General features: G+C 40.9%; 2 protein-coding genes across 5 annotated transcripts in view; one reads left to right on the top strand and one right to left on the bottom strand.

Annotated features, from left to right (window-relative positions):
- The window catches only part of lcor (ligand dependent nuclear receptor corepressor), a 77,251-nt gene extending 70,252 nt beyond the window's left edge, over positions 1-6,999 (bottom strand). The window contains exon 1 of the mRNA XM_054778226.1: positions 6,781-6,999. Coding sequence (XP_054634201.1) covers positions 6,781-6,877 — 97 coding nt within the window. The 5' untranslated portion in view covers positions 6,878-6,999. The remainder of the gene's footprint in view (positions 1-6,780) is intronic.
- A 2,312-nt stretch (positions 7,000-9,311) lies between these two features.
- The window catches only part of LOC129183121 (MORN repeat-containing protein 4-like), a 41,174-nt gene continuing 29,160 nt past the window's right edge, over positions 9,312-21,325 (top strand). For all 4 annotated transcript variants that reach the window (XR_008570750.1, XR_008570749.1, XM_054780012.1 and 1 more), the window contains exons 1-2: positions 9,312-9,448; positions 13,880-13,951. Coding sequence is in view for 2 of the 4 variants with exons in the window: in XM_054780012.1 (XP_054635987.1) it covers positions 13,885-13,951 (67 nt within the window). In the remaining 2 variants the exon portion in view is untranslated. The remainder of the gene's footprint in view (positions 9,449-13,879; positions 13,952-21,325) is intronic.

Below are 21,325 nucleotides of genomic sequence, written 5' to 3'. Positions count from 1 at the left end.
CGGCTAGTAGCTAATCGGTGTGGTGTGGCGAGGTGTCACTACGCCATTAAAGTAGTTCTTTGGCGTAACAATGTTAATGCCAATAATAATAACAATGTTGCTGTAGCTTGGTTAATATGATGGTCACATTACGTAAATAAGGCGTTGTTGGTGCTTTTTCAGAAGGCTTTATAGGCAGAAAAGTTGCATCCAATTACGTGCATTCCTAGCTCCCTCTTTTTAGCTGTTTTTATATCTTTAGAACACAGAGAAAAGAGAAAGACGTGTAAGCTCATGTCTCACATAGGGATTGTGGATGATGGGCAAAATTCCCAAAAAAGTGCTGTTTTCTTTTAAAACCGAGGTACGTACGAAACTGTGATAATGGCAGACCGCTACACCCCTAATGCTAAGATCAAAACAACATTGTAGTTGTTTACGTAACAAATACAATAATAACATCATAACAGTGTGAAAATGTCTTCAAGTGACTGATGATGTGGAAGGATGTCAATGTTCAATGACCAAGACACTTCCTGTTGCGTCCCCATTGGTCATCAACAATAAGAAATAAGCAAAGACAGCATATTGGCTGCAGCTCCACGCAAGTCAACATGGAGGCTGAGAGTCGTTAGCCTCCTAGCAAGAAGAAGCTGGTTCAGTAGAGCAGCGCTCCACGTGACGCTCCACTTCCCCGCCGCCTCGCCGCTAATTAGCCCTCAAACAAATAAACATGTCAGACTTCAATCTGAGCTGATAAACGCTCGCCCTTAAGAGCCGCTGCGCACATTCACAAGTCGATGGGAGCGTGCGCGCGGAGGAGGGAGCCTGACCACACGGTTCACATAGACTGGATTTACACTGTCGCTGTTAATGCCCTTTTCTGATTTAGTGTCTATATACCTTTTTTCAGCTGTTACATTGACTGAACACAGGAAACAACCTGCATGCACAGCACACAACACCAACATAAACAAAGATTAAACATTACGTAGGATTGAGGCCTCATTTGAGGATATTTGAATATGCATTATTCTTTTCCCCATATCCAAACTTACTGTTGAACACACTTTAGCACAACACAATGCACCTATCACATCAGCGGCAGATGGAAATAACCAGAGATGTAGCATCGCTACAATAGTGAGCTAGATTATTAAACGTCCCCCATAGTGTAAAAGGGACTTTGCTGACAATGATCTTCTAACAGTAACATGTGTCCCTAGAGCCTGTTTATGAGCACCAAACATGATAAAAATCTATCATCTCCCTCACTTGTTTCCTCTGAGTCATCATGTTAAAAAAAACAAAAAAGCCTCCTTCCTCATGGACATGATACTGCGTCTGACACATCCATCCGTCAGCTAAATTTGATCAATTTGTTTTTTCTTCAGTGAATAGGCTAACCTAGCATGATGCTGCTGTTAAAATGTGAGTGCAGTGCTAGCACCGTAGCTACTAGCTTGCATAGGTATGCTAGTATTGCTAACTTTATTCGTAATGAGAATTTGTGGAATTTGTAATTTGTCATCCCTCGCTACATTACGGTTTAAACATCTCGCCCAAGTTTTTTTTTAATCATTAATTTATAAATTATTACTGTTTTGTTTATTACTGTGAAAATTGGCATAATGTGAATGAAATGTCATCGTGAGGAGAAGGAACGTTCGTGTGGGGAAGTATTTCCCCGGTGCACCGCTCAATTGTGGCGGAATCTCATCACTAACAGTAACCCGCCCCCTCTCAAACTAAACATGTCAAACGGCGGCAAAAAAACTTGGAAAGTGCTCTATTATTGAGCGTGAATGGAAGCTAGCAGGATTAGCTTAGTTTAGCAGAGCGTACTAGTGCGGCTCTGTGTGTGCGACCGTGTTGTGTTTTACCGCTTTAATGTAAGCGAGCGTTTTACAATACCCGCTAACGACAGGCAGGTTCTGAGTTAAAAAGACAAGAGGCACGTTTATTCTTCCATCCACCTCGTCATAGCCACATTCTCAACACACACAACACACTTCCGGCTTTCAAAATAAGACGACTGTTTGCCGCATCTTGTCTAACTGTGTAAACAAAATAAGGGTGTCATAAAAATATCTTACATTAATAATGCGATTGGAATTACATCTACATCGTCCTTAATCACAAGCATGGGTGTTACAGTTTGTTGAAGACTTTGTAGCAATGTGTGCAGAGGCTGACATCCCATTAGCAAAGTTAGCCAGCCTACATCCATTTCTCAACTTCTAGGCAAAATGGGCCAATGATGTATTGCATCAATAAATGTAAGGATTTTTGCATTTAATTAATGGGTATTTTATTCACTAACCCAAAAAGCACACACTTTATGCTGGTAAAATAAGTTTAAAAAGGTTAAAATTTGAATTATAAAAAACAAAAACAGAAAAAAAAGGAATTTGGGGAAAAAAACGGACTTTATAGAGCCTTACAATAGCGTACCCACGCAGTCACACAGTCTGACCCTCTTTAATAACTCCCAAACACGTCTCTAGTCCACTCCTCAACGGAGCAACACTTCCTCACTGTCACGAGACGACCCTCAAGTACGTACGTTCATGGACACGCCCAGCATCGTAACAATGTCTTTGTTGACATTGTTAACTTTGTTATGTGTAGTATAAATAAAAAGAAAGACAAAGAAAAACCTTAAGTGTATATTCTTATCCCTCACTAACTAATCCCTCACAATTTTGCTGCATTTAAATGTAAATGTCATGTAAACCCTGAAACTCAAAACATGTTAAATCAACTTAAATGACGTGGTGTCTTTGAACGCAACTCCTATTGCTCATAATAACATGGTTGAATTGTGATTCAAATGTTCTGCTACTATTAAAGAGCCCGTTGTTAGGCAAATACATTTTGTGTGCAATCTTTTAGCTTGATTAAAATTTTCAGTTCATTTGGCGCTCTAATACGTACAAATATAAAGTATATAATCCTGACCTTTCTGTTCATGAAATGAAGTAAAAATGGGCAAATTTCACACATAGTTGCACATGGTGATTAGTCATGATTAATTAATTTGAAAACTGTGATTGATCTGATTAATATTTTTTAATCATTTGACAGCCCTAATTATTAGGTCTACTCTATTGGGTAACACGAGTGTAAAGGTCACTATAGGGTTGTTATTTCATGTCTACAGGGCTCTAATAACGGTTAAAAAACGTATTTAGAAGGTCATAAACAGGTTTTCTATGCTAACTAAGAAAATATTCTATTAATTAATATTGAATCCTACTTCGCTGAAATTCACTTATCACAGTCAGGTCTGGAGCCAATTAACTGCGATAAAAATGGGACGACTGTATTTCCCAAAATTTGGGCAGGATTCCAAATTGCACAACCTTAGCGGTATTTGATGGTTCCAACTGTATTTACTAACAAGCTAGCGACATTTCGTATCCTCGAAGTTTTGAACTCGGACGTTTTGCACGACTTTTAAGTCGTATTTAACTATAACGTATGCAATGTCGAGTCGCTAACGATTGTGTCTTGGGGGGAGCTAGCACGGGACGTGCTGCTCTAACCGCTGGTTGTTTATACTAGGGACCAACAATAAATTACCATTTGTCAGAAATATATATATTCTAAATCACACCAAAAAATGATTAGTCCTATCCTAAAAGTATTGAGATTTTTTCCAATTTTATCTTTTATCGGACGTACTTTTTTTGGATCTTTTATTTGATTAGGGACCTGACTCACAGAGGTTTGTTACAAAATATTGTTGGTCATGCTGTGTAATAAAAAAGTAAATTCAGCAATGCTTTGTTTGCATTATTTTCGTAACCTTATTCAATTCCACCAATTGTTTGTAAAGTTTATTTTAAAAAATGAAAATAAAAAAAAAAGGATCGGTACCAGATCTGATCGGAAGTCAAAAAAATGACACATCTAAAGGAGACATGGAGGAGCCCATCCCCTCATTCTTTCCTCATCCTCATCATGAGGAGCGTCTCTTGCTAAAAAGCAGCATGGAAGCAGGCCGCCTTCATTACAGGGCTAAGTAGGTGACAGGTCAACGCACAGCATCTGGACACTAAAGATGCATCCAAAAGTGCCGCAAACACTCAGCCCTCCGCCGCCGCGTCCGCCGCCGCAACGTTTGGTAAAAGGCGGATTAGGGAGGCGGGAGAGCGGGCGAGGTGGAGAGATCAGAGGCGGAGTGGATGATAATCTTGACATAACATCGAGCTCGCTGGATGTAACCGGATTAAACGTCAGCTAATGAAATACGCTAGAAATGGAGGCCTCGGGGGCCGGGAGCGGCGGGGGAGGGGGTTGGAGGAGCTGGCTTCCAAAATAAAAGCGCATCGCTAGTCCCGGCAGACAAAAGAGTAAAGAGACTGTTAAATGCCGACAGCGTTTTTTTACGACGGTTAAATGCTTTGTTTGATCGGCACCAATGAGGAGTGGTGTGACAGAGGCCACCAAGAAATTTTTGGTAACTGAGGCGGGATGCTGCCTGTGTGAAAGGGAATTCTGTAATGCCGGGACAGGAGCGTGACGTTTAACGCCTGACATTAACTTCTCCCGCCCTGTTTTGTAAAAGGTTGTCAAGCACTTCATACATCACGTATTTAATAGGCCATAAAACACACAAAACATAAAACTGTTTTCATGGTTTTTAAAACGAAACATAAAAACTGCGAGCAGATGATTCTCCAGCAAATACAATCTTGTGAAATTACAACTTCTCATAATGGCCCCATTTTCACAATCTACAAGAACTTTTTACGAGTAGAATTCAGACTTTCCTCATTATATTATTTCTAATAACATTATGACTTTCATCTTTTAAAATTGCAATAATTTATTTTTCCGCAATACTTTTTCTCTAAAAATGATTACTTTTTCTGGCAGAAGTGCAACTTTTTTCTCGAAAAACTACGACTTTCATCTTGTACAATTGCAACTTATTTCCCATAAAAATGTAGGACTTTGTCTTCATAGTAAGGCTTTTTAAGACTTATTTCCTTCTAAATGTTTTTTCATCTTTTTTGTCTCATCTTTGTTCTTGTAACACTGCAACATTTTCTCATAAAATGATCACTTTTTCTTGTAAAAATGCCAACTATTGTCTCATATATCCACCTTATTATTGTAAAATTCTAAAAAAATGAAAAAATATAATAATTTCAGAGCTGAAACAATTATTATCCAATTAATCCACAACATTTTGGTATTCGATTAATCTTCTTTAATAAATAATACACCAATAAATCTCTTTTGATTTAAAAATGTAAACATCCTATGATTTCAACCTCTCAAATGTGGATATTTTTGAATTTCCTTAGTCATCCATGAAAGCCGTCCTATTCTCTTACTGTATTCACACACATCACCTTTGACTTTGGAAAACTGTGAACAACATTTTTGCCTCTTTTCTGGTGCGTTGCGAACCAAAACACGAACTGTTTGCGTTTGCTTCATATCGAGTTGGTCCATCCAGGGCCTAACCGATTACTCCATTAACCAAAGCATCAAGCTTGGAATCGATAATGAAAATAGTCGTAAGTTGCAATCCGAAACAGTTTCCAATGTTTCTTTTTAGTCAAGCATGAAGATGCAGACAAGTGCAACAGTAGGAGTTTGAAGAGCGTGAATGATTATTATATTTTTAGTAATGTCATCCAGTATTTTTCAAGTTTCTTGTTGTTTGAAGTGCAGTATTCATACTTCCACTTGTAACTCGTTCCCCATCTCTACTGAATGACGGCGGCACACTGCCACTTGTGTTTCACCGGGAAGCCCGAGTGTTCCCACACAGGAGACTTTCAACGACAGAAGAACGTTTTCAAGCTCCGGTTTCTCCTTGGCACTGTCGCTAGCTTCTAGTCAAAGGCTGGGCTGCACTGCATTTGTTTACCAAGCAGACACATGATGTGATAAACACTTCCTGTCCCTCACTTAATGTGTATCATGTGGGAAATCGCCTCTGTACTGTACCAAATGTTCCGTACTGAAAAATTCAAGCACATGTACCGTTACACCCCGACCATCAGATATTCTGTATGAAAAGCACAAGCAAAGCAGTTCCAATTTGTCAATTTTGCCGGAAAAGTGCCAGGTTGACTTCATTACCTCTCGGTGCCGTTGACACAAAACAGCCAGATGGGGAATGGCCAGTTTTAAAAAGCAGTGTGCAGTAAAAGCCGGGACACACAACATCAGAGGACCATGGAGACCTCCCCCACCATCCTAAAACATCAACAATGTACAGGAGCCCCTCCCCTTTATTAAAACACTGAATGATCTCTGACATTTCTCCCAATGCAGCAATGCGCCTCCCAAAAGACCATTTCCATAGGAGGAAGAGGAGGAGGAGGAGGAGAAGAAGGCGAAGGGGGGCGGGAGTGGGGGGGATCATGTTTGGAGATCGGCCGCGCGCACCTCCCCCTTCCCCTTCCACCACCAAAAAGCCAGGCCGGCGACGCGCACTCGGGCACGGCCACGCTGATTGGCTGAAGCGCGGCTCCCGGAGACCACGTGACGCCCGCTGCTTACAATAAATAAACATGTCGTGAATTTTAAGGTCTTTACATTAACACAAAAAAAATGCATGCCACTTTAAAAAAAAATGTCCACAACAAGCGAGCCGCAAACGCGAGACATGCACGAGCCCCACACTTGTCGAGTATTACGGGATGTGTCCGGCTGGAGGCCAACAGCAACATATAGAAAAATGACAGCTCTACGGAAGGACGGGATGGATTTTTCCAGCTGGTGCACAGCTTCCATTCCTCACTCACACGCGCACACAATTCCAAGCGAGCTTACCTACACAGTGAATGAGTTTGTGCCTCCAGGAGTCAAGTTCCTGCCGAAAGCCGCGCCTCTCTATCGTGCATTGCTGCCGTTTGCACAGACTCGCCATTTTCTGTCGGCCCCTCCCGTGGGCGCGCACATACTGCTGGGTGCTTCCCCGCGCGCGCGTCACCCGTACTGCTGCTGCTTGCTTTTTTTATTGTAAGGGTGGAGTGGGATATGAGGGGACGGGACTGCAGCATCCCCCTTTCTATAGCTCTCTCTCGTCCCACCCACCCCCTCCTCGCCCCACACCCCCCTCCCAGCATCTCTCTGCTCCCATTGGTCGTCCTCAGGGATGTTTGTCTCTCGTTTTTTTTAATGTTGTGTGTGTGCAGCACATGGCGGCCGTGCACCAAATGTGGCCTGGCTTAGAGGGCCAATGTGTGTCAAAGGGCGAGGGTGCAGGGAGGGGTGGGGATTTAAACATGCACATAAAGACAGCGCATTGTTCACATGCACACGCACAGGATGTAAATAAGATGCAGTTTGCATACAAAGAGGTTTTGTTTTGGATGTTTTTGTGTCGCTTTTGCTGGGTATTTCACAATGTCCAAATAATCCCTGCAAGGAGTCTTTAAAGCAGTGCTTCCCAAAGCTACGGTCCCGGTCCATCTGTCCACACCATCATACATCAATGCAAAAAAAAATCACCAGCACAATTATTCATATTCTTTTCATCTAGTCATATATGCAAATGATGGAGCTGGATAAATTCCATTTGTATTGGGTTGGAATAAAATGCTGCAAGTTACAAATAATTTACAGGCAAATAGCCGTTTCATTCATGTTTGCTGTGTCCTTAATGTGCAGTGCTATACAGTATGTTTAAGTTACAGTTGAAAATGTATTTTATCCGATGTTTATTCAATTTCAGATTTGAAAGTTTGGGAAACCCACAATAACATTAGTATAGCTCGTATCAACGACAGCGTCGTCACAACCATTAAAAAAACAAGTAATACAGTACACTTACCAGGTCGGTAGTTTGTCCCGTTTCCACTGCACGGTACCTACTCAACTCACCACAGCTCTAGAATATAATAAAATGTTATTGTCATTGTTGCAAAAATGTCAATGTAAACAGTAAAGAAGGCAGTGTGATCTATATGATGTTATTTGACACGTTCCTGTTTCAAAAGCAGATGCTATCAGGTACTGTTTCTAGTTGCAGCGGTGGCCAAAGGGGGCATTTTCACCCTCCAGTTAAGATTTTTTTATTGACCCTCAGCATATTGTAAAAATGAAATGTAGTATTAATAACTATTTTATTTAATATTACACTAATTTGCATTGTCAATTTTAACAACAAACTAAGAAGTGGATGTTTTGTTCAGATATTTTAGCATATATTGACCAAGATTGGATTGAGTTTAGCATCTTTAATCCCAATCCTTCACTTTTTCCGGATGTGGCTGTTGACCTTGACCTCGACAGTCCACTATGTAGGTTGGTTGAGCACACTCAGAATCAACAAAACAACCAAAAGTAAACACACATGCTAACCTTAGCTTTCGTTGTTGCTGGGTCTTTGCGAGCCATCTGTTTTCCTGCTGCCCATAGTCTCCTGGTCTCCCTGCCGTGGCCAGCAGTAGGAAACTCGCTTTTATCCATTTTCCATTTCATTTTTCTCTGCCAGAGAATATGACATCCACGCTAATGTCGTCATTTAGCCAATTAAAGTATCACTAACTTCGCCTTTGAAGGATTAGGCTTCCCCTTTGTTAATGGCTTAATGTGCCTGTAATCACATTAAATTCAAACTCACCATCACTTGTTTCTTTAGTGTTTTTTAGTCACATTTGGGGGATTTTTTTCTATCAGTACAGGGACTGCACTGTCATCAGCTGTGACCCATTTTCATTCATCCAACACTAAGCACTGAGGGCTAACATTTGCATGCATGGCATATAAGAAAAGTGATATAATGTGAATGTTTTTCTATTAATTACTGTGCTAATGGTGCTGTCTGCGTGATGTGTGATTGTGTGGACAAATTCACATCATACACATCACTGGCTTGCTTTAATCAATGCCTGGAAAGTCAGTACATGCGTTTAATTTGGGTCACCTTGGCTGCTTTTCCTCCTCGTCAGCTTTTTAGTGAATTGCAGCTTTGAACTTAAAGCCCATCTTGTCATTTAACAAACCGTCACCAGCTCACTGCTGCTGCCCCAGAGCGTAAATCAACTTCCATAAAGCTCACCAAAAACGCGGGCCTAATCACCAAATTGAAACATGAAATGGCAACGTGTCATTAAAAGGCAAACCTCCCTGGCCTTTTCTAATTCTGCAGAGGCGCTGGGCAGCACATAAAAACTGCAAGGGCAAACGTTTTAAGAGAGGAGCACTCCGGCTAATTAAGTCGTTGAACCCGCTGCCCTCCACAAAGATGTCGCCCACGGAGGGGTGGGCGGCAAGCAAACAGTAGCCAATAGGAGGAAAGCTTGAATATCGGTGGGGTCAGGTGGACCAATCGAAACGCGTCGTCTTGGGGATAGTTTGGCGGGACTTCCGGGAAAGCGGTGGCTACGGAAAAGGCAAATTTGTTGCCGCCAGTAGCTGATGATTTCTGCTATCTGTCGACGCTCTGATTCAGTGATGTAGAGGATAGACACCGAGTCGCTGTTTATCTAAACAGGTAAAGCGTTGATTTTGTTTCTCCAGGTTGTGCGTGAGTTTGATTCCGAGGCTGGCAGCGTCATGCCGGTAGGATGAAAGGGCGCCGTTACTGTGGCAACATTAAATGGAAGAAAACACTCCTCTCATCTCGTAATCAGTCTGATGGTATTTAACTAACAATACCGTCTAATAAAATGCTTTTCACGCATTGATTAGTAAGATTTAATGTTAGTATGTAGTATGTTCTGGCAGGTGTCGTCAATGTTATTTTTGGAGCAAAAAGAGGCGTTTTACCTTTGTATTGTCACACAAATAGAGCTCAGCAACAAAGGGCGCAACCAAACAAAGCAAATGTCTTACTACTTACTGTGGTAGTGAAAACACTAAACAACTGAATTGTTGTCACATGGACATTTCTGGTCGGTTGATCACGCAGGGGAACAATACAACAACAGGGCCCAACCAAAAACACAATATTTGTGTATTAAACATACTAATTATGTGATGGTCAGTAATAGTTAGATTCCAAAACATGGATGAAATACGTTAAAATAACTCAGAGAAATAGAAATAGATATAGAATTTATTTTAACAAGGCAAAATGCGATGAGCTTTTTGATACAGACCTTATACCTAAATGAACACCTAAGTCACTCACACTGTACACAGAACACAGGAAGGACATATCAAATACAGTAATAAAAAGATCAAATACAAGAATTAAATGAGACAGTAATAAAACATCCATGTGGTTGTCTTGCACCCTGGAAGGGGCGTTGCAAGGGAGGGAGAGACGGGCTTTTTGAGAGGAGGAAGTGCTAAGTCATCACTGTTCATTTCATAGGAGCAGGCCCTTTCACATGTTCAAATATACCATCTATATCCTTCATGATCAGGGTTTCGTCTAGGATTTTTGACGCTATGGTGGCGGGCTGCATGGGAGGGCGGACTGCCACCGCTGTGTCGCAATAGTGACAAATAGCAATTTTTTTACGACTTATTTTTGTGTTACTTATTTATTTTACATTTTTCAACAACCAGCAGAACATGAACAGAGAACATTGCAAAACTGTCAATTGGCAAAGTTGCTGAGAGCACTTAAAGTGAGAGTCTAAAATGTTGAGCCTCCTTTTGTCACCTGACCTATTTAGGCCAATAGTACTATGTAACTAGTACAAAAGTACAACATTTTGTACTTTTTGACACAAACCTAAATTTAATTTGATGCCTGTTTTAGAGTAACACAAAATGGGAAATTAATTGTTCAATAATATGTTTAGATAAAAATAACACAAATAACAATTTAAATGTTTTTGTTATAGAAATCTATCCTGTATAAACAGTATACATTCAGAGTCCAGGGTTATGATGGCACAGGTGTATCCAACTTGCAGCACTATTAAAACTACTTTGACAAAAAGAAAGTAGAGGTGATATATTTGTGTTTTATGTGACTGCCAACATTTCAATGGCATTCCACTAAGTGTACTCCTTTGTCATTAAATACAGGCGTCATGTTTAAATAGAACACTTATAAAATACTAAGAGGTGAAGAGAATATTATTTGGTGAACTACTCAACATCAGCTGGTGAGCTACTGCTAACTTACGAGCTACCTGTTGGAGACCCCAGTGATAGCATCACTGTCTAAAGCTGTACACAATACGTATTTCAGGTGCACAAGTTGGACACACAACTAGTGTTTTGAATACGAGCCATAAGTATTATAATGATAACAAGAGAGCATGATTGTTAAGTGTTAAAAAGTAAGTTGTGACGAAGTTTGATGAACGTAATAGCCACTTGTAGCGCAAAAATGAGCTAGCTAGATGCCGCCAGCCAGGCATGTAAACAAAAATGCCAGAAAGTGGAAAGAGACAGAAACGAGAGTGATCACACACGCTGGCATAGATAGGCTTAGCACGTGACAAGCTGTCGTCAACTCACTACACATTTTACAGGCTGATGTTCATTCCCCCAATAATAAGAAACAAAGTGAAAGTCAACACAAGACGTGTCGCGTATCTGGTCAGACATACGCAAGTGCCAGCATGCTTATCAAAATAAAGCTCAGTGAAACATTTTGATGACATTTTTAATCGTTTTCATACTAATTGTGGTCAATATGTGTGTAAATAATTACAGTATATATATAATATTATATACAGTGGTATGAAAAAGTATCTGAACCTTTTGGAATTTCTCACATTTCTGCATAAAATCACCATCAAATGTGATCTGATCTTTGTCAAAATCATACAGATGAAAAAACTGTGTCTGCTTTAACTAAAACCACCCAAACATTTCTAGGTTTTTATATTTTAATGAGGATAGCATGCAAACAATGACAGAAGGGGGAGGAATAAGTAACTGAACCCTCTGCCTAAGGAGACTTAAAGAGCAATTGAAACCAATTTTTACCAAACAATTCAAGTCAGGTGTGTGCCCAATCACTGATGAGTGGTTTAAAGCTGCCCTGCCCACTATAAAACACACAGAATTGGTAAGAATTGTCTTGATGAGAAGCATTGTCTAACGTGCACCATGGCTCGCTCAAAAGAGCTGTCTGAAGACCTGCGATCAAGAATTGTCGATTTGTATAAAGCTGGGAAAGGATACAAAACCATCTCTAAAAGTCTGGATGTTCATCAATCGACAGTCAGAGAAGTTGTCTACAAATGGAGAGAGTTTGGCACCGTTGCTTCTCTCCCAAGGAGTGGCCGTCCACCAAAGATGATGCCAAGAGTTCAGCGCAGAATCCTCAGAGAGGTAAAAAAGAACCCTAGAGTGTCTGCTAAAGACTTACAGAAATCACTGGCACAGTCCAATATCTCTGTGCACACATCAACTATATGTAAAGCAATGGCCAAGAATGGTGTTCATGGGAGGACTCCACAGATGAAGCCACTGCTGTCTAAAAAAACATTGTTGCTCGTTTAATGTTCGCAAAAAGGCACTTGGACACTCCACAGAAGTTTTGGCAAAATATTTTGTGGACTGATGAAACCAAAGTTGAATTGTTTGGGAGGAACACACAACGTCATGTGTGGAGGAAAAATGGAACAACAGCTCACCAACATCAACACCTCATCCCCACCCATCATGGTTAGGGGCTGTTTTGCTGCCTCAGGGCCTGGACAACTTGCAATCATTCATGGAAAAATTAATTCAAAAGTTTATCAGGATGTTTTGCAGGAAAACCTGAGGCCGTCTGTCAGACAGTGGAAGCTAAAAAGACGATGGATTCTGCAACAAGACAATGATCCAAAACACAGAAGTAAATCAACTTCAGAATGGTTTCAGAAGAACAAAATACACGTTCTGGAGTGGCCAAGTCAAAGTCCACACTTGAACCCCATTGAGATGCTGTGGCATGACCTCAAGACAGCGATTCATGCCAGACATGCCAGGAATCTGACTGAACTACAGCAGTTTTGTAGAAAAGAATGGGCCAAGGTTAGTCCTGATCGATGTGCCAGACTGATCTGCAGCTACAGGAAGTGTCTGGTTGAAGTTATTGTTGCCAAAGGGGGGGCCACAAAATATTAAATGTGAGGGTTCAGTTACTTATTCCTCCCCCTTCTGTCATTGTTTGCATGCCATGCTCATTAAAATATGAAAACCTAGAAATGTTTGGGTGGTTTTAGTTAAAGCAGACACAGTTTTTTCATCTGTGTGATTTTGACAAAGATCAGATCACATTTGATCTGGTGATTGGTGATTTTATGCAGAAATGTGAGAAATTCCAAAAAGGTTCAGATACTTTTTCATACCACTGTGTGTGTATATATATATATATATACACACATTCTTATATTACTTCAAATTGTTCTCAAGTTAAAAAAGAAACAAACAAATTTTTAAGGTGTGGCGGCTTTTATTTTGATCAATTACCTGTAGCGGAAACCCTGATGATTGCCGCAACAAACTGCTTAGGCCAAGCATACGACATTTCTCGGCATTTCTCCACTTTCTGAGCATTATACAAAATGCCTTATTTCACTCCACTCTACTTTTCTGTGACGCACTGCCATCAGAAGAGCGTGTTTTACCTTGGGAGACATAATGAAGGGAAAAGCAGTAAATAGAACAAAAGTGACGTTGTCCTTCCCCCAAACTGTGTATTCTTTCGCCTTGGTGTTCACTTCACTACCTGTAGCTCTTGTTTTCTTTTTGTACAGTAGTCATAATTTACGGGAGTGCGTCGTAACTATGAAACATTGTAAAACCAAAGACCGCATCACATTTGATGCTGAAAGGTTATTCAAAAGCAACAAAAAAGTAGAGAAGTGCTTGTATCTGAAGGTTGTGTGCCGCATACACTGCGTTGTTTATTTTGTATATTAAAACTGATGATGATGCTGAGAGGAACACTTTATCAACGTGTTGATGCTAAACCTGTGTGTGTGTGTGTGTGTGTGTGTGTGTGTGTGTGTGTGTCTGTGTGCAGGACCCATGACCCTGACACGAGGTTCCTTCAAATACTCCAACGGCGAGGAATACCACGGGGAATGGCGAGAAGGCAAGAAGGCGCCATTTGCATGCACGGCACACGTGTTGCTACATGCATGGTGATGAAGATCATCATGCCCACATGCATGATGGAGACTTTCATGCATGCCGGCTTGTGTTTGTTCCATGCATCTGATGTTGACCTCAGCTGAGGTGAGCACAAAGTGACAAGCACGACGAGGTCATCTCGCTGGAGAAAGTGTTTTTAAAGTGTACACTTTTTACAAAGCATGGACCTCCATCACCGGCCACTTCATTAGGTACATCTGCACTATGGAATGAGATCCAGTGCACAGCCTGGGGGCTCCAGTTGAATTTTAAATGAAGCTCAATGCCGTGAAAAGGTGTGAAGGTGGAATACAAAGCGTCAAGCATGCACCATCTGCTGCCCGCTGAGATGCGCTATCACTCCACCTCAGCCCATATTGTCAGTTCAACAAAAACACTTTGATAACCTTTAGGGCAAGGTTAAACACAGCACTGAAGTTTGGCACCCGCCAAGGTGTGAGGCAGCGAGGGGGAGCATATGCTCATTACACAATAAACAAGGAAAAAACTGTTGGACTGGTTTGGCTGCTCATTATTACACTGTTAGTGTTTTTAGCGCACGTTTAGCAGACACTCAAAGTGACGTGTGGAGGAGCAAAGGTTTAACTCCATGTCGCTTGATTTGGTCCTATTATTGTTAAATCACACATTTATACACAAACATAGGTGAACATACAGCAAGAGGGTCCAAACTTTGATACATTTTGTACATTTAAATATGCTAAAAGCAATTCAGTGTATGTCAATGATCGGCAACACGCGGCTCTTCAGCCTCCTTGTTGCAGCTCCCATGCCGAGCTCTGATTTGTATTTTTTTTAAACACCAAAGCAGAGGAAATGTGCGCTTTCGAAAAGAGTTTGAAATATCTGAGCCACCGATAGGCCGTGAATGCATCTACACTGTGTTCTGACTGCTGATTGGATGAGCAAGGGAAGGGGTAACGGGTCAGTTTCTTCAGTCAATGAGACATGAAAAAGACGTCTTGACAGTGTGCTACCCCTGCGGTAAGCTATCCATCACCATGAATACGTCCCTAAAAAGAAAAATATCAGAAGAAAATAGGCAGTTTAATTCTGAATGGATATATTTCTTTGCCTTCACTGCCAGTGATGCTGGCTTACCCACCCGCGTGCTTGATATGTGGCGAGAAATTAACAAACAACAGAAAATGTAACATTGAAAGACATGTTCAAAATAAGCACTCTGCATTTTCTGAAAAGTACCCAACTGCAGATGGGCGTAAGGGAGCGATTTTGGAGCTACTAGGGAAGGTTGAGCTAAGCAAACATACTTTGAAGAAGTGGATGAAGGCTCCAAACTGAACTAGAGCTGCTACCGTTATGACGGCACTGGAGATCGTAAGGAGGAGAAAGCCATTCACAGATGGAGAACAAATGAAAGAATCGTTCATAAAAAATATCACAGCATGTATTCTCCAAATTTAAGCAAAATAAACAAGAAATTATTATTATTATTAATTATTCACAAAATGAAAGAAGTGCTCCTCCCTGCAAAGACAGTCATGAACAGGACCGATAGCAAATAGATGACATTTTTTCAGTGCAAGCATATTGAATTGCCTGTGATGAGTCAAGTGATGTAAACAGTATCGAGCAGACAGCACTGATATGCAGATATGTGAAGTCGGATGGGCTTTTTTATGTTAAAGTTGGCTAAGTTTTCTTTCAATTTTACACAACACGGGAACGACTCAAAAAATTCTGGTGTATAAACCGCTAGTTTTTTCTTCAACTTAGAACCCCACGGCTTATACAGCGGTGTGGCTAATTTGTGGCAAAATTCTAATCTTGTGACATCTCCTTTACTTCAGAACTACTACTAATTGTTGAAATATTGTGCCACTCACGAGCCAGTGAGGTAACGGTAGCCCTCTCTTTGGCAGGAGCTAATCACGAGGTATCAGGGCACTCAAAACAAGCTTATCAACCCATTGGAAATGCAGGCTGTCATTCTATAGAACAGTATAACAATATAACAGTCTGACTCACTGTGTCATTTTACTAAGAACATTTTACAGATGGCACTAAATTCATCACACAGCAACTTAAAACTCAGCAGATACCTGACAAATATACAAACCAATATGAGTTTCAAATGAAAAAAAACTCTTAAAGTTTTCCCATAATTCATTGCATCTCAGCAACACATTCTTTGGAACACTGCAATGACAGCAGCATTGCAGCGCCATCCACCATTTTCTATGCTGCTTGTCCCCAATGAAATGCTTTGCTCAAACGAAATGCATTGTGGAAAAACGTTCAGTGTTGTTTGTAAGATGACACAGTGAGTTAGACTGTTAAATTGGGTAATGACCTCCTGCAATTTCCAATGGGTTGACAAGCTTGTCGTGAGCTTTTTTTCATAGCTCATGATTGGTTGCTGTCAAATAAAGTCCACAAGGACTCGTGCACGCCCCAATATGCCATTTTGTGATGTGGACGTATGCGGCTTTTATATGTACAATTTTTTTTTTTTGCCTCAAAATTTTATCCATCGGAATTTTGCGGTACATAGTTCAGTGTATAAATTATTCCAAAATAGGCCTACGCATGCACTCTGCACTTCTGTTCGTTGAATTCTGTTGTTCTAAAATTAGAAAACGAATAAAACTTTTAAAAGTTTATAGGCTATATCATGTTTTGCGGCTCCATTTGTCTTCACTGGAAGAGCAGGCAAAATAGCTCTTTTGATGCTAAAGGTTGCCGACCCCTTGTGTAGGTCAGTCTCAAAAAAACATCCACATCTTAGCTTTATGTTATTGCCGACAAAGCAAATTAGAAGGTGGCTCAGTTTTGAACTTGGAAAATAAAAGTAAAAGTTTCTTTACATTTACGGTAACATTCAGTATCCTGAGTTTGAAAAGCGTAATTGCATACATTCTGTGTCATTTTCTTTAAGGGATTATTGCCATTTGTCTAAGCAAGAATGCTATGGGCACAATGAGGCTGAGGTCAACGTGCACACATAAGGGGTTATCTTGCATTCCCACAAAATTCCCATTGATTTTAACAACTGTCATTGAGTCTGAAGGACGTGGTCACCGAGTGTTTATGCACAAACATGGAGGTGCGTGTCGGGTCCATCGTTGTTGTAGTGTTGAATAATTCAGCACCGTGTTGGTCTGAGATGTTCACGAGGTGATCACATTACAGGAAGTGGGTCGGGATCGTCCACAACAGCCGGAAGGCATTTAACGGCAGTTAGCATTAGCGTGTTAGCAGACGGCAATTAGCGGGAGATGTTGAGATTGGTGAAAGGCGCTGACAAGCCGCTGGATGACAGATTAGAATCTGTCTGGACAGATCAAATCTGACCTGAGGAAATTACTGTCCCTTCTGTGTAATCGTTGGCGGATAATCTGTCACTAAAACCCAGTTTGCACCAAGACAGAGGTTTCTGCACGTTTTCCACTGAGGGCCGCATACATAAATGAAAACCATGGGGGGTCACTTTGATTTTCTTCACACTTATGTTTAGAAAACACGTTAAAATCAATCCAGTGAGGTCAAGATATGATCAAAATGTAATTACTTCAGTGTTTTTATTTTATTAATTTATTAACAATGAATTTAATTATTCAAATACAATATCATATTATAAAGGCCAAGCCATTTTGTAATAATATTTTTTTGTGATTTTATTTACAAAGTTAAATGTAAATATACTGTATATAATTAAATAGTGCATATAAAATAATAGATGATTTAAAGTAATCCCTTGCCAATTAGCGGTTTCACTCTATCACAGTTTTCAAAAATATATTGTTTTGTGGTGGACTACGGCCTATTGTCAGTTGTAGTGTTTGTAATGTAGTGTAATGTTGGGTGAGACACACAAGCACCAGATTTGATCCCCGGAACAACAGGCTTTTGTTGCAATTTTGAATGACAGGCACAACGATCCCTAACACGGGCTACTGTGGCGGCTTAACCCACGCCAAGCTAAAACTCAACTCTGAACCCCCGACGTCACTTCCTGTTCAACCCCCACTCAGCTCTCCTAGTACCGGAACACATTTACAACAACACACGCAAGCACGAGTCTTATTTATTTCCGTTATTATGCCTATTCTGTTGGGTAATACAAGTATAAAGGTGACTATGGTGGGTTATTTCATGTCTAGAGGGCTCTAATAATATTAAAAAAACATATTTACAAGGTCATAAACATCTACGCTCTCACTACAAGCATATTCCATTTCTAAATAGGAAGTCCTACTTCGAAGAAATGTAGTTATTACAGTCGGGTCTGTAACCAATTAATTGCGATAAAGGAGGGATTTGCTGAATTACTTTTTAAAAGATTTCTAATCTAGGTAATACATTTTTTGTAGCCAGTTAAAAGTTACAGTTTAGTTATTCTCAAATAACCACACCTTTTTTTACATTGCAAACAGCTTTTTTTTTTTATAACTTTATAATTCTTTTTGCCATGTTCTGATGCAGGCCGTGTTTGATGTTATCTTTTTCAAATATGCTGAAAATGGCCCTGAGGCCGGACTTTGGCCACCACTTCTGTATACAATTGTGAAGGGAGCCAAGGTAATGCTGTTCCATGCCACTTTTTGGTCAGAGCTAGACAGCGTCAAGCGTTTTGATTGGTGGACAAATAATGATCGCTTTCAGAATGGAATAAAACCACAAGAAGAAGAAAAATGTCCTCCATTGTTGTCCATGCTGTGATGTCACTTCACGTAGCTGACCCCGCCTGCACACGCAAGACAAATCAGCATGGACACTTCCAACCATAATCCAGACTGGAGCCCTTGGTGGACATGTGTTTTAACATGTCTACTGCTACTTCAATCTAAACGTTTTCAGTAAAAGTGGGACACATTTTTTTGTGTGGCGACCTAATTAGGGTAGTTCCGTTGTGTACACACAAACACACACACACACATACATACATACAGGACTAGTATATTCATATGGGTGCTTCAGAAGAGGAAAGACTGTGAAAATGAAACGCCGAGAACCTGACTTAGTTTTGCCAAATCTCTCGTCCAAATCGCCTGCTGAGATTAGAGAGCTAGCAGCACTTTGAGCAGCTGTGACAGATGGAGCGTTAATTTACTTCACCATTAGCAAACTCACTCGTCGGCCTTGTACTATAAAGCAGCCTACCGTCCACCCCCCACCTACCTACCCCTTCTCGATCCGCCCCTAAACACCAGTAAATCACCTTCTTCACTTAGAGATAGTGCAAGCAACCTACAGCCAATTATCAGCCTCGTTCCTGGATGGCGAGAAGTGCTCGTTTGTCTCCCACCCCACTGGGAATATTCTGATACTGTGTATTAAAAGATGATGGAACGTGGAATATTCAAAGACAATATGTGCAGTAGCTTTCTTAACCTCTTCAAGCCTGGCCATGAGAGGCTTGCTAGAAAAAGACAAAATAATATTTTAGTGTGCATGTACAAGGTCTACATGGATGATGTTGATATGACAGTAAAGTGGAGACTTTGATGCTTGAAATGTGAAAATGTACGTATCTTTGCTACAGGATAAAGCTGAGTAGTAATAATACTTGTGTAACGGGTGCCAAGCCAGTGTGGCAGTGCAGAAGTACGTTGGTAAACCTCACTCCCTGACGCCTTAAAGGAAAACTGCTCTTTTTTTTAAATTTTGCCCATCATCCAATCCTTATACTCTATATAAGACACGAATACACATCTTCCTCTTGTTTGTGCATCCTAAAGATGTAAAAACAGCTTAAAAGATACGGGTAATTAATGCAGGTAATGAGACACACCTATGCCGCCTATAACCCGCTATTAAAACACCTCCGAAAACCTCCAACAAGGTTTTATGGTTTCATGTACATGCTGAGACCATGTAGTAACAAGCACAGCCATGATGACGTGTAATACTTACAGTATTTTGCAGCATCTTTTAAGCATTACCGGAACTTCCTTGCTGGGTGCGTTGATTTCACATAGCAACATAGCAACAAATGCTACACCTAGCGTTAACTTTTCCATCCATCCATTTTCTATGCCGCTTATTAGGGTCACGGCAGTTTGCTGGAGCCTATCCCAGGTGAGTGTGCAAGAGGTGGGGTACACCCTGGACTGGTTGCCAGTCAATCGCAGGGCACATACAGACTCACATTCATACTTATGGACAATTTAGAGTCACCAATCAACCTAACATGCATGTTTTTGGATGTGGGAGGAAACCGGAGTACCCGGAGAAAACCCCCGGAGAACATGCAAACTCCACACAGAGATGCCGAAGTGGAGATTTGAACCCAGGTCTTCCCAATCTGCTGACTGTGTAGCCAACATGCTAACCACTCAGCCACCGCGCGGCGGCGTTAACGCTTCCAAAAACACAGCAGCAGTAGCAGCAGCTCCAATATGTAGCGTTACCTTTCGGTAGTGGCCTGAGGGATTGTGAGCACGGCGCTGACGAGCTGCTGGTGAGTGTGTGGTGAAGGTAGTCGCTAGCCGGCTAGTAGCTAGCTGGTGTGGCGTGGCGAAGTGTCAATGCGCCAGTAACTTAGTTCTTCAGTGTAACAATGTTAATAATAATAATAACAATGTTGCTGTCGCCTGGTTAATATGTACGTCACAGTATATGTAAATGGAGCATTGTTGGCGATTTTGGAGTTTTTTTCGGATGGCTTTATAGCTGGAATAGGTGCTTCCTATTACGTGCATTCTTAGCTGTATCTTTTTAGCTGTTTTGATATCTTTAGAACGCACAAAAAACAGAAAGACGTGTGTTCATGTCTCACACAAGGATTGTGGATGATAGGCAAAATTCCAAAAAAAAAAGTAGTTTTTCTTTAAGAGTCGTACCGGAGAGCCGGTTGACAGCTTGGGGCTTTTAGCTCGATACCTAGCACTCTCAACGCCCATACTGCCAACTGTGGTTCAAGCAAAGGCGGACCAAGCCGAACAAAGGCGGTTGTACCGTTGGAAGTGCTAACTGTTTAGCTTCCAAGTGGCATGAAGTTTGTTGCATTACTGTTTTATGGTTATGGTTTGATTTATTTCGAATATGCATACAGTTTACATCGAAATGCTTCATGTTACAATTCACAGATAGCTAAAGGTTTCCACTTCCAGGTCTTCTTGTCCATCTGCCTTTCGTGTTGTACTGTGGATGTCACTGAATGTAGATATATGGGTTCCTAAGCCCAGTACATTCTTCGAGGCTCCATGTAATATTAGATCCTCCTCATCCAACAGCCAGAATGGCCAATTCTGATTTTGGACTCATATTTCCTAGACTGGTATCATTTCGCTTTTTGTTTGGCATTGTTGCTAGGCAACCACTTTGAAGTTGAGGGTGTCAGCGAGCTGTT

This window comes from Dunckerocampus dactyliophorus, chromosome 6 (genome assembly GCF_027744805.1).
Source record: "Dunckerocampus dactyliophorus isolate RoL2022-P2 chromosome 6, RoL_Ddac_1.1, whole genome shotgun sequence".
Classification (NCBI taxonomy): domain Eukaryota; kingdom Metazoa; phylum Chordata; class Actinopteri; order Syngnathiformes; family Syngnathidae; genus Dunckerocampus; species Dunckerocampus dactyliophorus.
This window is presented reverse-complemented; position numbering and strand designations above follow the sequence as displayed.